Source organism: Galeopterus variegatus, unplaced genomic scaffold, assembly GCF_000696425.1.
Source record: "Galeopterus variegatus unplaced genomic scaffold, G_variegatus-3.0.2 Scaffold1017, whole genome shotgun sequence".
Classification (NCBI taxonomy): Eukaryota; Metazoa; Chordata; class Mammalia; order Dermoptera; family Cynocephalidae; genus Galeopterus; species Galeopterus variegatus.
In genome coordinates, this window is record NW_007727128.1 from 114,921 (window position 1) to 132,619 (window position 17,699).

The 17,699-nt window shown below is 34.7% G+C and overlaps 1 protein-coding gene across 1 annotated transcript in view; it reads left to right on the top strand.

The window, feature by feature from the left end:
* HECTD2 (HECT domain containing E3 ubiquitin protein ligase 2) overlaps positions 1-17,699 on the top strand; it is an 82,134-nt gene that overhangs the window by 35,198 nt on the left and 29,237 nt on the right. The window contains exons 3-5 of the mRNA XM_008574238.1: positions 7,557-7,695; positions 8,404-8,506; positions 9,003-9,092. Of these exons, the coding sequence (XP_008572460.1) occupies positions 7,631-7,695; positions 8,404-8,506; positions 9,003-9,092 (258 nt within the window). The 5' untranslated portion in view covers positions 7,557-7,630. The remainder of the gene's footprint in view (positions 1-7,556; positions 7,696-8,403; positions 8,507-9,002; positions 9,093-17,699) is intronic.

Genomic DNA, 17,699 nt, shown 5'->3' on the forward strand with positions numbered 1-17,699 from the left:
CTGCTATTATAGTATTAGTGTCTATTACCTTCTTTAGGTCTAATAGAATTTGTTTTATGAATCTGACTGCTCCAACATTGGGTGCATACATATTTATGATTGTTATGTCTTCATAACATGCATCAGTCCTTTTATCATTATGTAGTGACCCTCATTGTCTCTTTTTATGGATTTTAGTTTTGTCTGATATTAGTATAGCTACTCCAGCTTGTTTTTCTTTTTTGTTTGCTTGGAAGATCTTTTTCCATCCTTTCACTCTTAATCTATGTGAGTCTTTATGGGTGAGGTGAGTCTCTTGTAGGCAGCATATAGTTGGGTCGATCTTTCTTATCCAGTCAGCCAATCTGTGTCTTTTGATTGGTGAATTTAAACCCTTGACATTAAGGGTTGTTATTGAGAGGTGTTGCTTTATTCCCAGCATTTAATTATTTTTTTGATTTTCTTGAGTGATGTTTGTTCCTTGCTTTCTGTTTTGCTGTTTGTTTTCTGTGTTTGTTGGTTACTGAGGTTGCCGCTAATGATTTTGTTCGTTTGTTTTCTTTTCATGGTTGTCATTTTTATTATAGTAGTGGGTTTTTATTTTACTTGGATTGTTATGGGAGTGGTAATTATCTTCCGGGGTCCAATCCCAGTACTCCCTTGAGAATTGCTTGTAAGGGTGGTCGTGTGGTGATGAACTCCCGCAGTTTTTGTTTGTCTGAGAAATGTACTATTTGCCCTTCATTTCGGAAGGACAGCCTTGCAGGGTAGAGTATTCTTGGTTGGCAATCTTTGTCTTTTAGTATTTTGAATATATCATCCCATTCTCTTCTAGCCTTTAGGGTTTGTGTTGAGAAGTCTGATGTTAACCTGATTGGAGCTCCTTTATAGGTTATTTGATGCTTCTCTCTTGCAGCTTTCAAGATTCTCTCTTTGTCCTTGAGTTTTGTCATTTTGACTATAATATGCCTTGGTGAAGCCCTTTTTGGGTTGAATACGTTTGGAGATCGTTGAGTTTCTTGGATCTGTAGATCTGTGGTTTTTCTTATGTCTGGGAAGTTTTCTGCCACTATTTTGTTGAATATGTTTTCAATACATTCGCCTTTTTCCTCCCCTTCTGGAATACCCATGATTCGGATATTTGAGCGCTTAAGGTTGTCTAATATCTCTCTCTGATTTTCTTCGATATCTTTGATACTTTTTTCTTTTTTCTTGTCTGCTTGTATTATTCCAAAGAGCCCATCTTCAAGAACCGAGGTTCTCTCTTCAACTTCCGTTATCCTGCTGGTTAAACTCTCCATTGTGTTTTTTATTTCGCTGAATAACTTCTTCATTTCGGCAAGTTCTGCTACGTTTTTTTTTTTTATGACAGTGATTTCCTTGTACATTTCCTCTTTCAGGTCCTGTATGTTTTTCCTGGTTTCATCATGTTGTCTAGCTGTGTTTTCTTGTATCTCATTCAGTCTCTTTAGGATTAACACTCGAAATTCCCTGTCATTCATTTCAAGGGCTTCTTGTTCTATAGGATCTAGAGTTTGGGATTTATTAACTTTTGGTGGTGTACTTTCTTGGTTTTTTGCATTTATGGTATCTCTTTTTGGGTGTTTGTTCATTTTGGCAGGGAGTTTCACTCGGGTCTTGGACCTCCCTCTGTTCAGCTTTAACTCTACTACGCTGCTGGATTCCACTCTGCCGGTCCCACAATGTAAGTGTGTTCTGCACCTCGCTATCTGGGCGTTTTCCCACTCTGTGTGCACTAGGTGGGGCTGTTGAGCCTTGCAAAGGGGGCCCGCAGGGTGTGTAATTTTTTTTTTCCAGAGACTCCACCTCCTTTTGCCAGACCCCTCCCCACTCTGTGCGCTCAGTACAGGGCTGAGGCGTGTCTTCTATAATCCTCTTCTATCAGCTGGGACATCAAAGCTGTGCCCTGCCCCGCCCTGCCCAGGAGGAGTTTCAATTGTCTTGTGGGGACACTTTGAGTGCTTTTGTGGCCCTGGATAAGGCCTCTGGATCTCTCACTTTCCTCCTGGTGCTGCGGCTATCTGTGTAGTAAAGTTATCTCCAAGTCCAGGGTGTGAGCCTCTCGGGGGAGGGACCCACAGCACACAGTTCCTCTTTGAATCCCCCAGCACGGGTCGACCCAGGCGCCCTCCGGGAGTGCTCTCCGGCAACTTCAATCTAGCTCCAGAGCGCTCCGGGCTCCCCTCTCTCAATCAGAAATCAGTTTGGGGTTCTTCCGAACTGAGGGCCACAGAGATGGTATCTGCCTCCCGGGAACAGGGAGTTTACCTGGGGCCGAAGCCCAGGGTGTGGAGGAGTGACAGTCTGGGCGGGCTCCACTTCCCAGCCCTCCCGACGCTGGCCGGGGGCTCCCCCCGCCACTAGCCCCGTCAGAGATCCGCGGGGGGAGTGGGATTGTAGGCCGGTCCACAGGCCCCAGGGGGCCCCGCGTCAAGGTACGCAAGTGGCCCATCTCAGTGAGGAGCCGCACCAAGCCAAGGGGCTGTCTCCACCCCCACCCGAGAAAATGGAGGCAGTGCTGTTGCCATGGCCTAGCCTGGTGTGGTAGGTGGGAGCCAGGCGGGCGGAAGCCAGATGGGGTTTGCCCCACAAGTGGGGCTGGACTGGGGGTGACTCACAGAGCTCGCAGAGTTGGGCCGGTCCGGCGCCTTCCACTCCATTTCTGTGTCGTCTCTGCTGACTTACTTGGCCTTTGTTGTCTCGGGCTGCTCGCTCGATCCCGCAGCGCGGCTTGGGCGCTCTCAGGAATCTTCTTTTGTGACGGCCCAAAAACCTCAAATCTGTAGTTGCTTTTTCGTCGTTGTAGCTTAGTTGTTCAAAGATTTATTCGTTTTTTGTTGCTCTTGGAAATGCAAATAGTACTCTGGTATCACAGCATACACTTCTCAGGGTCGCGCTGTCTCCTGGCACAGCTGCTCCAGACCTGTCACCATCTTGAGTCCAGAACATAAGATTCTTTAAAAACAAGATTTAGACAAATTTTTAATAAACTGCCTGTATGAGGAGTTGTAATGTTTATATTTCTAAACTATAAAGCCATAAAACCAAAATTAATCATTAAAATTTAAGCATAGTGGTTTAGAAATTTTTCAAATAGCCTCCTTATAATCCCATTTGTTTATTTTTCCTTTGGTTGCCTGTGTTTTTGGGGTCATATTCATAAAGTCTGTACCCAGTCTACTTCCTGGACTGTTTCCCCTATGTTTTCTTTAAGGCGTTTTATTGTTTCAGGATGTTTATTTAATTCTTTAATTGATTTTGAATTGATTTTGGTACATGGTGAGAGGTACAGGTCTAGTTTCATTCTCCTCCATATGAATGTCCAATTTTCCCAGCACCATTTACTGAAGAGGCAGTCTCTTCCCCAGTGTGTATTCTCAGTGCCTTTTTCAGAGATCAGATGGCTGTAGGTGCACGGGTTGATTTCTGGATTCTCTATTCTGTTCCATTATTCTGTGTGTGTGTTTTTATGCTAGTACCATGCTGTTTTGGTTACTATAGCTTTGTGGTATAAAGTCAGGTAGTGTTATGCCTCCAGCTTTATTTTTTTTTGCTCAGAGTGGGAGAAAATATTTGCAAAATATACATCAGACAAAGGATCGATACCCAGAATATACAAAGAACTCAACAACTTAACAGCAAAAAAAGAAATAACTCAATTAAAAAAGGGCAAAGGAGCTGAGTAGACATTTCTCAAAGGAAGACATACCAGTGGCCAACAGACACATGAAAAAATGCTCAACATCACTCAGCATTTGGGAAATGCAAATCAAAACCACTTAGAGATACCATCTCACTCCAGTTAGGATGGCTAATATCCAAAAGACTGAGAATGACAAATGCTGGTGAGGCTGTGGAGAAAAAGGAACCCTGCTACACTATTGGTGGGACTGCAAAATGGTGCAGCCTTTATGGAAAATGGTATGTAGGTTCCTCAAACAATTACAGATAGATCTACCATATGACTTAGCTATTCCGCTGCTGGGCATATTTCCAAAGGAATGGAAATCATCATGTCAAAGGGATACCTGTACTCCCGTGTTTATTGCAGCACTATTTACAATAGCCAAGAGTTGGAACCAGCCTAAATGCCCATCATCGGATGAGTGGATAAGGAAAATGTGGTATATCTACGCAATGTAATACTACTATGCTATTAAAAAAAAAGAAATACTGCCATTTGCAGCAACTTGGATGGACTTAGAGAAGATTATATTAAGTGAAGATTATATTAAGTGAAATAAGCTAGGCACAGGAAGAGAAATACCGCATGTTCTCACTTATTTGTGGTAGCTAATAAAAATAAATATATACATATACAAACAAATAAACGGGGGAAAAAAAGACACAACAATCAGAATTCCTTGAACTTATTAGGACAAGTGAACAGATATGAAGTGGGGGGGGAAGGCGGAAGAAAAGGAGGAATTGGGAAAAGGACACCAAAATCAACTACATTGTATATTGTTAAATAAAAATAAAAATAATAAAAAAAGAAAGGCTTAATCGAAAACATCAGATTAACATTATATCAATACCATATAAATCCCAGCCACACTAAGCATTCAAGAGCTTTAAAATTTTCTTGCTTCGTTTTACAAAACTAGTAGAACACTGGTCCATTTACATAGTTTTGTTAAATAAAAATGTAGAAAACTAAATAAGTAGCTTCCTTAATTTCTAGGGTTAAAAAAAAATTGAAACCAAATTTAAAGGTTTCAGAAAATAACGTGAGAACACTTCATCATATTTATGGGATAAATCTAAAACTATATTCAAAAGTCATAGCCTTTAATGTTTTTACTATGAAATAAAAAAGGAAAAACTAATGAAATAAATATTCGACTTCTAATATTGGATTGCTCAAGGACTCAGTTCACAGAACTCAGTTTTTAGGCTTCATCTCTGTTTATACTTTCCATAGGGATTTCATTAATACCACAGTTCTACTACCTTTCATAAACTATAAGCATTCTCCCCTGCACTCAAGATTTATATATTTATATATTCAAGTCTCTACTCAACATCCGCACTTAGATGTCTAATAAGCATCTTACATTTAACATGTCCAAAAGAGAACTTTTGATTTCCTCCCTTCCCCCACCACCAAAAAACTTCCTCCTCTAGTTTTCAACATTTCAGTAAATGGTGCCACTATTCACTCACTTGGTCAGGCTAAATTATTGGTGTCATCTTTGGTTCCTGTTTTAACAAATCCTGCATTTCTCCTTTTCTCTCAGCCTATCTCTCAATAGCGTATCTTTGTCTCTACATTCAGAATGTATCAAAATCCAACCATTTCTCACCAGGTTTACTACTGCCACTCCAGTCTAAGCCACGACCATCTCACCAAGCCTAATGTCTTACCAGATATTGGTAAATATTATTGAATTTATTGAAATTGTGTGATACTGATACAGTAACTGGCATGTCAGTGGAACCATAGTCATAGCCCCAATATATAAAAGAATTTAATATATGATAAAAGAAGTATCAAAAAACCATGTGGAATGACATTTCTTTATAAACGTTATTCTGAAATTGACCATTTAGGAAAAAAATGTTTATATTACTATTTACTGGGCAATGTACTGAGAGCTTCACATGTACCGTAATGAGGAAAGCACAAATTAGAAGAGATACATGACCATCTGATCTCTAGAGATGGAAGGCATTCTAATCATAAAAATATGAAATACTAAAGGAAAATGTTGATAGAATGAGCTAATATAAGTATTAAATATATTTTTGTTTTCAGAAATAAAAATTAAAAGGCAAACAGCAGATTATGTGTTGTAGCCAAAGAAGCATTTTTTTTAATGTCCCTGAATCCCCACATAAAAACATGCAGAGCAAATGTGCAGCAAAATTTTAAATTATGAATACTATTTACAACAAAATTAGCTGATAAAGTGTCCCCGTAAACCCCAAAAGATGAGCAGGACAAATCAACAAAACCGTGACTCCGTGGTGTTAGCTTCTGGGTAGGAGGAAGCAGAAGGAAGCACATGGGCTGTGTGATGGATCTTAGAACAGGAGAGCTTTAAAATAAGCAACAGGTATTCATTGGAAAGCTCAGGAGGTTCATTTGAGAACAAAGGCTTGAAACTGGAAGGAATTTTGCCAAGAGTAGTTAAGTGCAGAGGTTGCATGTTGAGTTCTAAAGGGAGCAGCAACACCGCTGAGAATTCTCAAAACTGACCTTGCCTCCCTTCCAGCGCAGGGCCCCAAACTGAGATTAGAATCAAATTTGAGCAGTATGGGACCACAGAGATTAAGGAAAGAGGATACCTGAATAAAAATGCAAAAGGGATATAGGGCCTGGAAATGTCAAAAAGCATGCAATCATATATTTGAATTCTAAATAAAAACAATAAAAGACAGCTACACGTACTCAGTCTCAAAGTTTGGAAAAAGTGATTTCAAATAAAAATTAGCAATAGCAAAGGATCATGGTCAAATTCTGTAATTTTTAATTCTAAATTTTATTCTAATAAAGACAATAAGGAACAAAATAACAGCCATTTAGACAATGAAAGCACATCAGAAATACATGCCCACAAAATTAGATAGACTTCTACTATTACAAAATGAGCTTAAATACAATAAGAAAATAATACAACACTTGAAAGAACATTAATCAAAATTATAAAAACTCAGAAATGAGGTGGCAGAATAAAGGAAAGAATTAGAAATATTTTTTAAAAATTAGAAATAAACTAGAAGGAACACAGGGCAAACAAACTTAACAGATAATGCTTTAAGAGAACTAGAAGATGAAAATGTTTAAAATTTAAGAAGAAATGAAGAAAGATAAAAAGAATTTGAGAGAAATTAAAACTGAAATAGGCAAATACTATCCAACTTATTGGTAACTGGAGCAAAGGGGAGAGCAGGTAACACGCTATTCTTTGACTAGTTAGTGGTTTCAAAGGTATTTGCCTTATAATTCATTAAGCCATATGTTCGATTTGTGAAATTTTTCTGTATTTGTTTTGTCTTACAGTTAAAAGGTTATAAAATGTAACAAATGGCAAATAAACTGCCAAATATTTGCAAAAGAAAAAGGAAAACTACACAAAAATTTTGTGCAAGTTGATAAGAAAATGCTGAAACTCCTTTAAAGAACTGCAGAGGACATAAATGATTTGTGATTTGCATCAATTCAGAAAGCTAATAAACATTAAAAACATTGAACCTTAGTGAAATATTCCTTGAAAGACAACTTTTGGGAAGGGAAGAGGAAAAAGAAACTCTAAATTACATTTGATAGATGACTTTTTGGGTGAAGGGAGAAAGGAAAGAAGCTCTATATTAAATATATACGTTCACATAAGATACAGCTTCATATCTGTTAGGAGTGAAGAGGAAGAGAGAAGAATAAGTCCTCTAGTACGTGCCCTTCTATATGATAGGTTTTTCTGTTATGTGACCCTAAAGTGAATGCAATACAAAATAATTTATCTGTTTTCTGTTCATATTGAATTAGCCTAGCATTTTATAATTTGGAAAAGTTTTATGATTAATTATATTGAATGCTTCTTTATACTTCACAGTGAGAGACCTACCGCCAGTTTGCCTTGATGTTAGACAGAAACAGCGTATCTCCATAGATGCATTATCATCGGAAATGAGGGCCCCAGTCTTTCCAGAACCTATCCTTCCTGTTCAGCCCAAAACTATGAAAGACTTTCAGTAAGTTGCAGCTTACTATTATATGTAGACTTGTAGTCATCTGCATATCTACACTTTACATAATTTAATATCTTTGTGTGAGAAATTAATTGAACTTATGGATCATTATAAGGTTTTAGACAAGAGTGAAGACAAAAAACAAGATGTCTCAAGTTGAAAGTGAAGACAAATATATAAATAACAGATAAGGATTAGACATGTTGCAGCATAAGAACGAAAACACTAAGTAGGAGAATATGAGTCAAAACAGACAAAGGGAGATAAAGGTGGTGATAAAATAATAGGATGTTGCCATTTTAAAAAATAGTTCATTTACCATGTGACACATACTATAAAAACTATGTCACCACTCAAAAAATTCAAATACATATTAGAAGGACTAAATGGAAATGAGAAAGTAAAGGCAATGTAATCAAAATTTCTAGAAGTTTGGGTATGAAGGGGGGGCAAGAGAAAGTGATCATTGGAAGGGGAATGTCAAGAATGAACTTTTTTAAAAGCAGGTAAATGGGACAGTTGAAGCTGGATTAATATCTTAATGCAATTAAGAATTATAAATTCATGAACTATATTTACATTAACTAATGAACCTATTTCTGTATTCAGTTTTATTAAAATTACATGTTTTGTAACATTTATTTGTAAAAATGCTGTTTTATCTGAATAATATTTCTGTCTGTATATGGTTAATGTATGTTTTCATTTTAGGGAAGATGTAGAAAAAGTTAAGTCATCAGGAGATTGGAAAGCAGTACATGATTTTTATCTAACAACATTTGATTCTTTCCCAGAATTAAATGCTGCATTTAAGGTAACAATATATAAAACACATTTTTCATGCACAGTTAGTTTTTCAAAAAAAGATGTTATAAATTTACCTCATTTTCTGTCCAGTATTGATTTCAGCAACAATTTAAACAAACATATACTCATATAAGTATTGATTTCTGAAATTATGCATATCACAAAATGTTACTTAAGTGATATTATTAATATAGTTTTTATTTGTACTTAATGTTTGACTCCATTCTTTCAGTCTTAAAAAAATTATCAAAATAATTCTTATACGTTTATTTTTGTTTTCAGCAATTATGTCTTATCAGTTCTTTTTTATCATCAGACTAAAAAATAGTGGAAATTATGAAGGAATAGTGTGGTTCAGATATTACTGAGAATACATAAAGAAACATCATGATTTGTAAGAATGAATGTGTTAATAATAAATAACAATTTTAAATTTAAAAATATGTTACTGAGAATAGTCCTTAAAATGTTATATACACTTAATTCTTTAATCAAATTTGCAGAAAGATGCCACCACCTCATTTAATACCATTGAAGACTGTGGGATTAATGCTAAATTTGTGAATGCTGTGTATGATGCCTTACTTAATACTGTAAGTATTGTTTAGGGACATATGCAAATAGTGTCTTTGCTGTATTTCAAAAGCAGCTACATAAATATTGTCAAAATCACCTTGCAATATAATTACATAAGAAACTCTGATATAATTTTATAGTAAATGTGGTTGGAATTCGCAGAAAGTTAGATCATTTTATTTTTTATTTTTCTAATTAACTGAAGAGTAAGCAGAAAATACTTTTATTTACTTATTTATTTTTGCATAACAGTATTCATTTTATTATTATTTATGCTAATGAGAATTTTAAATTGCCGAATGCCCAACATTAGAGTCATTGCTACATTACGGTATTTTGGAAAATCCTTGTGGTATACAATTAAGTGAAAGAAAAACAGGATGTGAAACTATATATACAGTATTACCGTAGCCATTTCTTCAAAAATAGAATAATCTAGATTGAAATGTTTCAAAATATTACCAGTAATGGAGTCCAGAACAGTGGTAGAATTAACACCTCTCCTTTCTCTTACACTTTGAAAAGCTTTTTTGAATTTTCCAAAATCAGCACACATCATTTTATTAAACAGAAAAAAAATGAAGTCAATAATTTCAAAAGAAAATAAACTGTGACCCATATGCTAATCTTCATTAAGATCAACAAATTAATAAAATAGAAAGTTTCCATCTCTAATTATGTTATTTTTTAAATTATATTTGACATTTATGAAGATACAAAATAATAATAGCTGACATGTGTATAGTGAAAGCATTTTTTAAAGCATTTAGTGTGTATTAAGTCACAACCCTCTGGATGAGTATTATTATTATTATTCTCATTCACACCTGACTTAAAAGAGGCACAGAAAAGTTGAGTAACCTACCCAACATATAACAGCTGGTGAAATCAAGATTCAAACTCAGATATTTTGGCTCTGGAATTTATGATTTTAGTCACTACACTATTCTTTTTTTTTTTTTTTCAGTGCTAAAAAGGCAATTTATTTAACGTAGATGCATATGGTAATAAAAATGAAACATCTCAAATCAGCAACCATCTTTGCACCTTAAGAAACTAGAAAATGAAGAGCAAACTAAGCCCAGACCTAGCAAAGGAAGTAAATAATAACAATTAGAGTATAGATAAAAGAAATAGAAAATAGAGAAAATCAATATAACCAAAAGTTGGTACTTTGAAAAGATCCACAGAATTGACAAACCTTTTACCTAGATGGACTGAAAAAAGAGAGAAGACTCAAATAACTAAAATCAGAAATGAAAAAGGGGTCATTACATCCATTGACAGAAATCAAAAGGATTATAAGAGAATACTATGAATAATTGTTGGTCAACAGATTAGATCATCTAGATGAAATGAATAAATTCCTAGAAACACACCACCTACCAACATTGAATTATGAGAAAACAGAGTTTGAACAGAACTATAACTAGTAAGATGCCAATTACTAAAATTTTTTTTCACATTTTAAAAATCAATCATAATTCCTTGATATAATCAAACACTGAACATGTTTAAGTTTCTCCAATTCTCTCCCCTCCCTCTTTCTTTGTTTCAATTGATTTGCTTACATCAGGATCCAAACAAGTTCTGCTTGTTGCATTGGTTGCTATGTCAGCTGTCTTTTATGTTTCTTTTAATCTATAGGTTTCCCCCTCATCTAATATCTTCCCTTTACCCCATAAAGTTTCCCAAGGTCTAGATTTGCTGGCTCCATCCCAGTAGTGTCATTTAACATGTTCCACTGTCCCCTGCATTTTGATGATTGGTTGCTAGATCCTGAGGCTTGGTCGCACTCAGGTGAGATTTGGCTTCAGAGGTGTATTTTCAAACTGCAGGAGGCCCATTTTGTCTGGTCGTCTCTCTGTGATGTTAGCAGTCATTGGTGATCATTTGCTAGATCCATTATTTCAACAGGGTCTTGCAAAATACCATATTCTAATTATTTTAATCCCTCTTTATTTTCTAGTTGGGATACTTCATTAAACAGAAATGTATGTTCCTTCCTCAGCTATTTATGGTTACCCTGAGGAAGAATTCATATAGGAAAGACAGGATAAATGCTTGATTCTTCCCTTTTACTTACTAGTTTTAGAAAAATTGTTTCCCTCTCATCTTCCAAAGAGACTGAGAGTTTGTTAGCTTTTATTTCATTGTCATTATGGTTTTTTGTGGTGGTAAGATTTAGTTTCTTTCTTTTTCTTGTTTGGATTTTTGTTCTACCAGTGGATTTTGTTCTTTCTTGTATATTCGTGGTAGTGATTATTGTTTTTCAGATTCCAGATGCAAGACTCCCTTGAGGATTTCTACAGGGCTGGTCATGTGGTGGTGAACTCCTGTGGGTTTTGTTTGTCTATAAAAGGCACTATTTCTCCCTCATTTCTGAAGGATAGCCTTGCTGGGTATAGTACTTTTGGCTGGCAGTTTTTTTTTCTTTTAGTATTTTGACTATATTATCCCATTTTCTTCTGGCCTATAGAGTTTATGTTAAGAAGTCTGCTGCTAGCCTGATAGGGGCTCCCTTATAGGTGACTTGATGCTTTTCTCTTAGAAAATACTTTCATATTCAATCCTTGTTTAGAAAAGCTTGCTAAAATCAAGCTTCATTTAACTCAGCAAAAGGAGGTAAGTTATTTGATTGTATTGGAATTTCACTGAATCTATAGATCAGTAGTTCTCAAACTTTAGCATATATCAGAATCACAAGAAGGGCTTGTTAAAGTAAGTTTCAGATTCAATGGGTCGTAGGTGGAGAATTTTCATTTGCAACAAGTTCCCAGGATATGTTTATGCTACTGATCCAGGGGCCACCTATTGAGAACTCCACTGCTATTGATCAATTTGTGAAGAATTGACATTCTTTCAATCCATGAGCATAGTATGTATCCCTCCAATTACCTAGGTCTTCTTCAATTTCTCTCTGTAATGTTTTGTAGTTTCCTGGGTGAGGGGTTACACTTATTTCATGGTATTTGATGTTTTTTTCATGTTACTATAATTTTATTTTCTAATTGTGACTAATATATGGAAATACTTTAATATATTTGTCTTTAGTTATCTTGCTAAATTCACTTATTCATTCTAATAGTGCATCAGTAAACTTAAATTGGGTTTTTTATGTATACAATCATGTCATTTGTGAAAAATGAGAGTTTTATTTCTTTCCAGTCCTTAAATTTTGTATGGATGGATGGATGTATTTGTGTTATTGCATTGGCTAGGATCTCTTGTACAGTTTTGAACAGGTAATAGGAGACCTCTTTGTATTATTCCCAATCTGAGTACTTCACACATTAAAGGGTGTAATTAGCATCATTTGTCATCAAAGAAATGGAAATAACATTACACATCCATCAAAATTAATAGAAAATCTTGCCAAGTAGTGGCAATGTTATGGAACAGTTGGAACTTTTATACCTTGATGAGGTGAGTATAAATTGATACAGTCGCTTTGGAGAACTACTTGGTTTTTTATCTGCTACATTAAGCATATGCACACACTATGACCCAACAGTTCCAGTTCTAGGTACACTTCTCTGACTTCTTTTGACTTGAAATACTGATATTTTATATACACTAAAAAAGTAAACCTACAGACATGAGGGAAGAATTCTCTAAAATGGAATACAGACAGAAAATAATTAAACCTAGTACATTTTAAATAAATATTATAACCATACTGAAAGATGGTTATACTTTAACTGTATATCTTCAGTCTAAAGATATAAACAAAAACTGTAAACAAATCTTTAACTTTTCCTAGTAGTTTTTTTTTTTTTTTCCTCAGTGGTATTGGTTAACAATTCTGAAACTATTTTCTATGTTGAACTAACAAATGAGTGAATATACTGGTGATTCTGGGAGTCAGATTTCTCACTTTCGGAGAAGGGAGATACAAATATGCGATGGGGAAAGGTTAAAAATAACTTTTCATTAACCTGGTTATTGAATTGATGTTGGAGGCATCATAATGAACTCATGGTTTTTAGTAGAGGGGTGTGTGTTTGTGTGTGTTTCCTATCCCTGTGCACCGAAAGGACCTGGAAGCAATAATACCCCAGTAGCAATGAGCACATTAGTGTACATCTCTTGGTTTTTAATTCCAGGACTGAGGCAGGGAAAGTACAGGATGAACGAGAGCATCTAGTTTCTCACCATTAATTATGATTTTAGCTGTAGGTTTTTTTGTGGATGTTCTTTATCGGGTTAAGGGAATTCTCCTCTGTTTCTAGTTTGCTGAGAGTTTCTTATCATGAATTGTTGCTGGACTTTGTCAAATGCTTCTTTTGCATCTATTGATAGGATCATATGATTTTTCTTCTTTAGCTTGTTGATGTGATGAATTACATTAATTTTCAAATGTTGAGCCCACCTTGCATACCTGGAATAAGTCCCACTTGGTTGTGATGTATAATTTTTTTATACATTTTTTATTTGATTTGCTAATATTTTGTGGAGGGTTTTTACATATATATGTTTATGAGAGATATAGATCTATAACTCTCGGTTCTTGTAATACCTTCTCTGGTTTGGGTATTAAGGTAATGCTGACCTCAAAGAATGAATTAGGAAGTGTTATATCTGCTACTATTTTCTGGAAGAAATTATAAAGAATTGGTACGATTTTTTCCTTAAATGTTTGGTAGAATTCACCAGTAAAATCATCTGGGCCTGGTGCTTTTTGTTTTAGAAAGTTATCAATCATTGATTCCATTACGTTAATACATATAGGCCTATTCAGATTATCTATTTCTCCTTGTGTGAATTTTGATTGTGCCTTTCTAGGTTATCAAATTTGTAGGCAGAGAGTTGTTCTTAATAGTCCTTGATTATCCTTGGGATCAGTAGTGATGATTGTTCTTTCATTTCTAGTATTAGTAATCAGTGTTTTCTCTCTTCCTTTCTTGATTAGTCTGGCAAGAGGTTTATCAATTTTATTGATCTCTTCAAAAAAAAACAGCATTTGATTACATTGGTTTTCTGTATTAGTTCCTTGTTTTCAATGTAATTGATTTCTGCCCCAAATTTTTATTATGTCTCTTCTTCTGCTCACTTTGGATTTAATTTGCTCTTTTTGTTTTAATTTTCTAAGGTAGAAGTTTAAACTATTGATTTTAGATCTTTCTTTTTTCCTAATATGTTCACATTCAGTGTTATACAATTTCCTCTAACCATTGCTTTCACTGTATCCCACAAATTTTGATGTTGTAGTTTCATTTTTTTTACGAAGCTAAACATAGGCTTACCATATGATCCAGCAGTTGTGCTCCTAAGTATTTAGTCATATGAGTTAAAAACTTATGTCAAAACCTACACACAAATGTTTATAGCAGCTTTATTCATAATTGCCAAAAATTGGAAGCAACCAAGATGTCCTTCAATAGGTGAATGGCTAAACAAACTTTGGTACATTTATACCATGGCATATTATTCAGTGGTAAGAAGAAATGTGCCATCAAAAAGACATGGGGAAACCTTAAATGCATATCGCTAAGGGAAAGAAGCCAGTCTTTATGTTTTAAAAGTATAAAGTCTGCATACTATGTGATTCCAACTATGTGATATTCTGGAAAAGGCGAAGCTATAAAGACAGTAAAAAGATCAGGGTCTTGTGGGGAGAGAAGAATTAAGATCTTGGGAAGGATAAAAAGGTGAATTGCAGGAGAGTTTTAGGGCTATGAAACTATTCTGCATGGTACTGTAATGGTGGATACATTATGCATTTGTCAAAACCTATAGAACTGTACAATACAAAGAGTGAGCCCTATTGTATACAATGGACCTTAGTTAATAATTTATCATATACTGGTTCATTGATTGTAACAAATGTACCACACTAATGCAAGATGTTAATAATAAGGGAAACTGGGTGTGAGGGATGGAGGAGGGTATATTTGAGCACTGTACTATCTGCAGTTTTTCTGTAAACCTAAGACTATAAAAAATAAAATCTATTATTAATAAAGAAAAATGGCTAAGGTATGACACAGGAGCCAGCTTGAAGGCCCAATGGCCAAATCTGAGACAATTTGGCTAGTAAAATAATAATAATGAATTATAGTGCACTAGATAAAATAGAATCTTTGAGTCCATACTAATAACAAATAATTAGGTGATTAGTAGGTAAATAGATAAATGTAGAAGAAAGAAAGCGCTTTTTTAACATTAGAATGTGAACTAATAAATGTAGAAGGAATGATAAAGTTTAAAAATTAAGGTTTGCAACATCATAGTTATAATTGATTTAGTCATTATCTTAACCAGTTAACTAAATCACCAAACTGACATCAAGTGCTTCTTGATGTGATACACTCAAAAGGACACTTAGGAGTCTTCCTGCCAAAAATGCACATAACCTGTATCTAATCATCAGAAAATAGCAGAAAACCCCAAATTAAAGGAATTCTGCAAAACAAGCACGCTAAACTTTTAAAGAAAAACTCAGTATCATGAAAGACAAAAGAAGAAAAAAACACAGAGGAGCATTTCTAGATTAAAGGAGACTAAAAAGGTATGACAGCTAAATGCCATATATCCTCCTAGACTAGGGGAAAAAAATCTATCAAGGACATTATTGGGACAGTTGGCAGTATTTTAATAAAGTCTGAAGATTGTATAACAGTGTTTATCAGTGTTAAATTTCTTTAATTTCATTAATTTTAGTGAAGTTATATAAATGAATATACCTGTTCTTAAGAACCACACACTCGGGGCCGGCCCGGTGGCGCACTGCTACAGTGCGCCACTTGGGAAGCGCGGCGGCGCTCCCGCCGAGGGTTCGGATCCCACATACAGACCGGTTCCCGCTCACTGGCTGAGGGGGCGACACTGAGGGTTGCGATCCGTTGCCGGACACAGAAAAAAAAGACAAAAAAAAAAGAACCACACACTGAAGTGGTTAGAGATAAAGGGGAAACATGTCTGGAATTTATTTTCAATGGCTAAGAAAACAATAATTTATACAGTTACAATGAACAATAATATAAATGTACAAAATGTTGGCACTTGGAAAATTTGAGTGAAGGATACACAAAAAGTTCTTTGTACTTTTCTGGCAACATTGCTATAAGTTTGAGTTTATTAAAAAATAAAGTTTTAAAAAACAATTGAAACTGGGTAGAAAGGCAGTAAGCAACCTCAATCCTGGAATCATATTAAAATTTGTAGCATCAGCTTTTTCCCAACAGCTAATTGAGTTAGTTGAATAAGAGGTTCGGGATAAACCAAAGACCCCAAAAAGGTGCTAAAGTAGTCCCAATTCTGAAGAGCTTCCTTTTCTTCACTGACCTTACTATCTTTCCCCGTTGCCCACCAGGTATTAGAAAAAGGAAAATAAAAATCCTCATTTTATAGCCTTAGGATTCCCATGGAATATCATAAACTAAATATGATCAATAACCATTCAAACAAAAACTTAACTATTAATGGAAGTCAGCAAAAATAATGTAAATTTAGATTCCTTAGGAATTCAGATATTGGAATTATCAACATTGAGATTATCTAAAATAATTAATTTGACACCAAATAGAATTTTTAGAAGTAAAAAAAATCCATAGTTGGATTAAACAGCAGATCTGAGACACTGAAAAAAGAATTAGCAAAGTGGAAGATAGAGGTGAATAAGAAATTTTTCAAAGTAGAACAAGAGGAAAAGAGATAAGAAATTATGAAAAAAAAAAAAGTAAAGATACCTACAGAGTAGAATGAGAAAGTCTAAGATACATTTTATTTGGAGGCAGTATTAGAAAATGGAAAGAATGGAGATATATTTAATACCTGAGGATTTTCCATAACTGATGTAAGACATGAATACACAAATAACACAGGAAGCACAATACAAGGGTACTTCAAAAAGTTCATGGGAAGATTCATATTTCAATCCTGTTTTCCATGAACTTGAAGTACCCTCGTATATACTAAGCAAAATAAAAGAAATTCAAACCTAGACACATTGTAGTAAAACTGTGAAACATCATAATAAGGATATCTTATAAGTAACCAAAGAGAAAAGATAGATTACCCTCAAAAGAATAATAATTGACTGTCAGCAGACTTCTTCACAGCAATAATGGGAGCCAGAAACATGGAGTAATATTTTCAAAATACTGAAAGAAAGTAGTATAAACATTGATCGACATAGCCAGAGAAACTAACTTCCTAGAGTGAGGGTGATCCAAAACATCTACAATAAACAAAAACTGACTTTACTTTCAACCGACATACCTATATATGTCTGTTGAAAGACATACTTAAAAGTACTTAATGAAACTTTTAAAAGATGTGTTACAGAGAGAAGGAAAATTATTTCAGAAGAAAGATCTGAGATATAAGATGGAATGATGAAAAATTGGTAAATATTTATATGTCACTCTAAAGAAACACTGCATAAAATTGATGTCCAGTGTGTGACTAAAAAGAAAAATCGAAAAGACAGAATAATGACATGTTAAGTAGGGGAAGCTTGGAGAGAGATTAGGATATTAACTTTAGACTTGTTAACTATGGATGGTAAAAATTTAAAAGTAACCTGTAAAATAATGCAAATAGAGCAAATAACTTTCTTAACAGGAGAATAAGGGAGTAGGGAAAAAATTAACAAGTAGAAAAATAAAGTGCAGTTAATT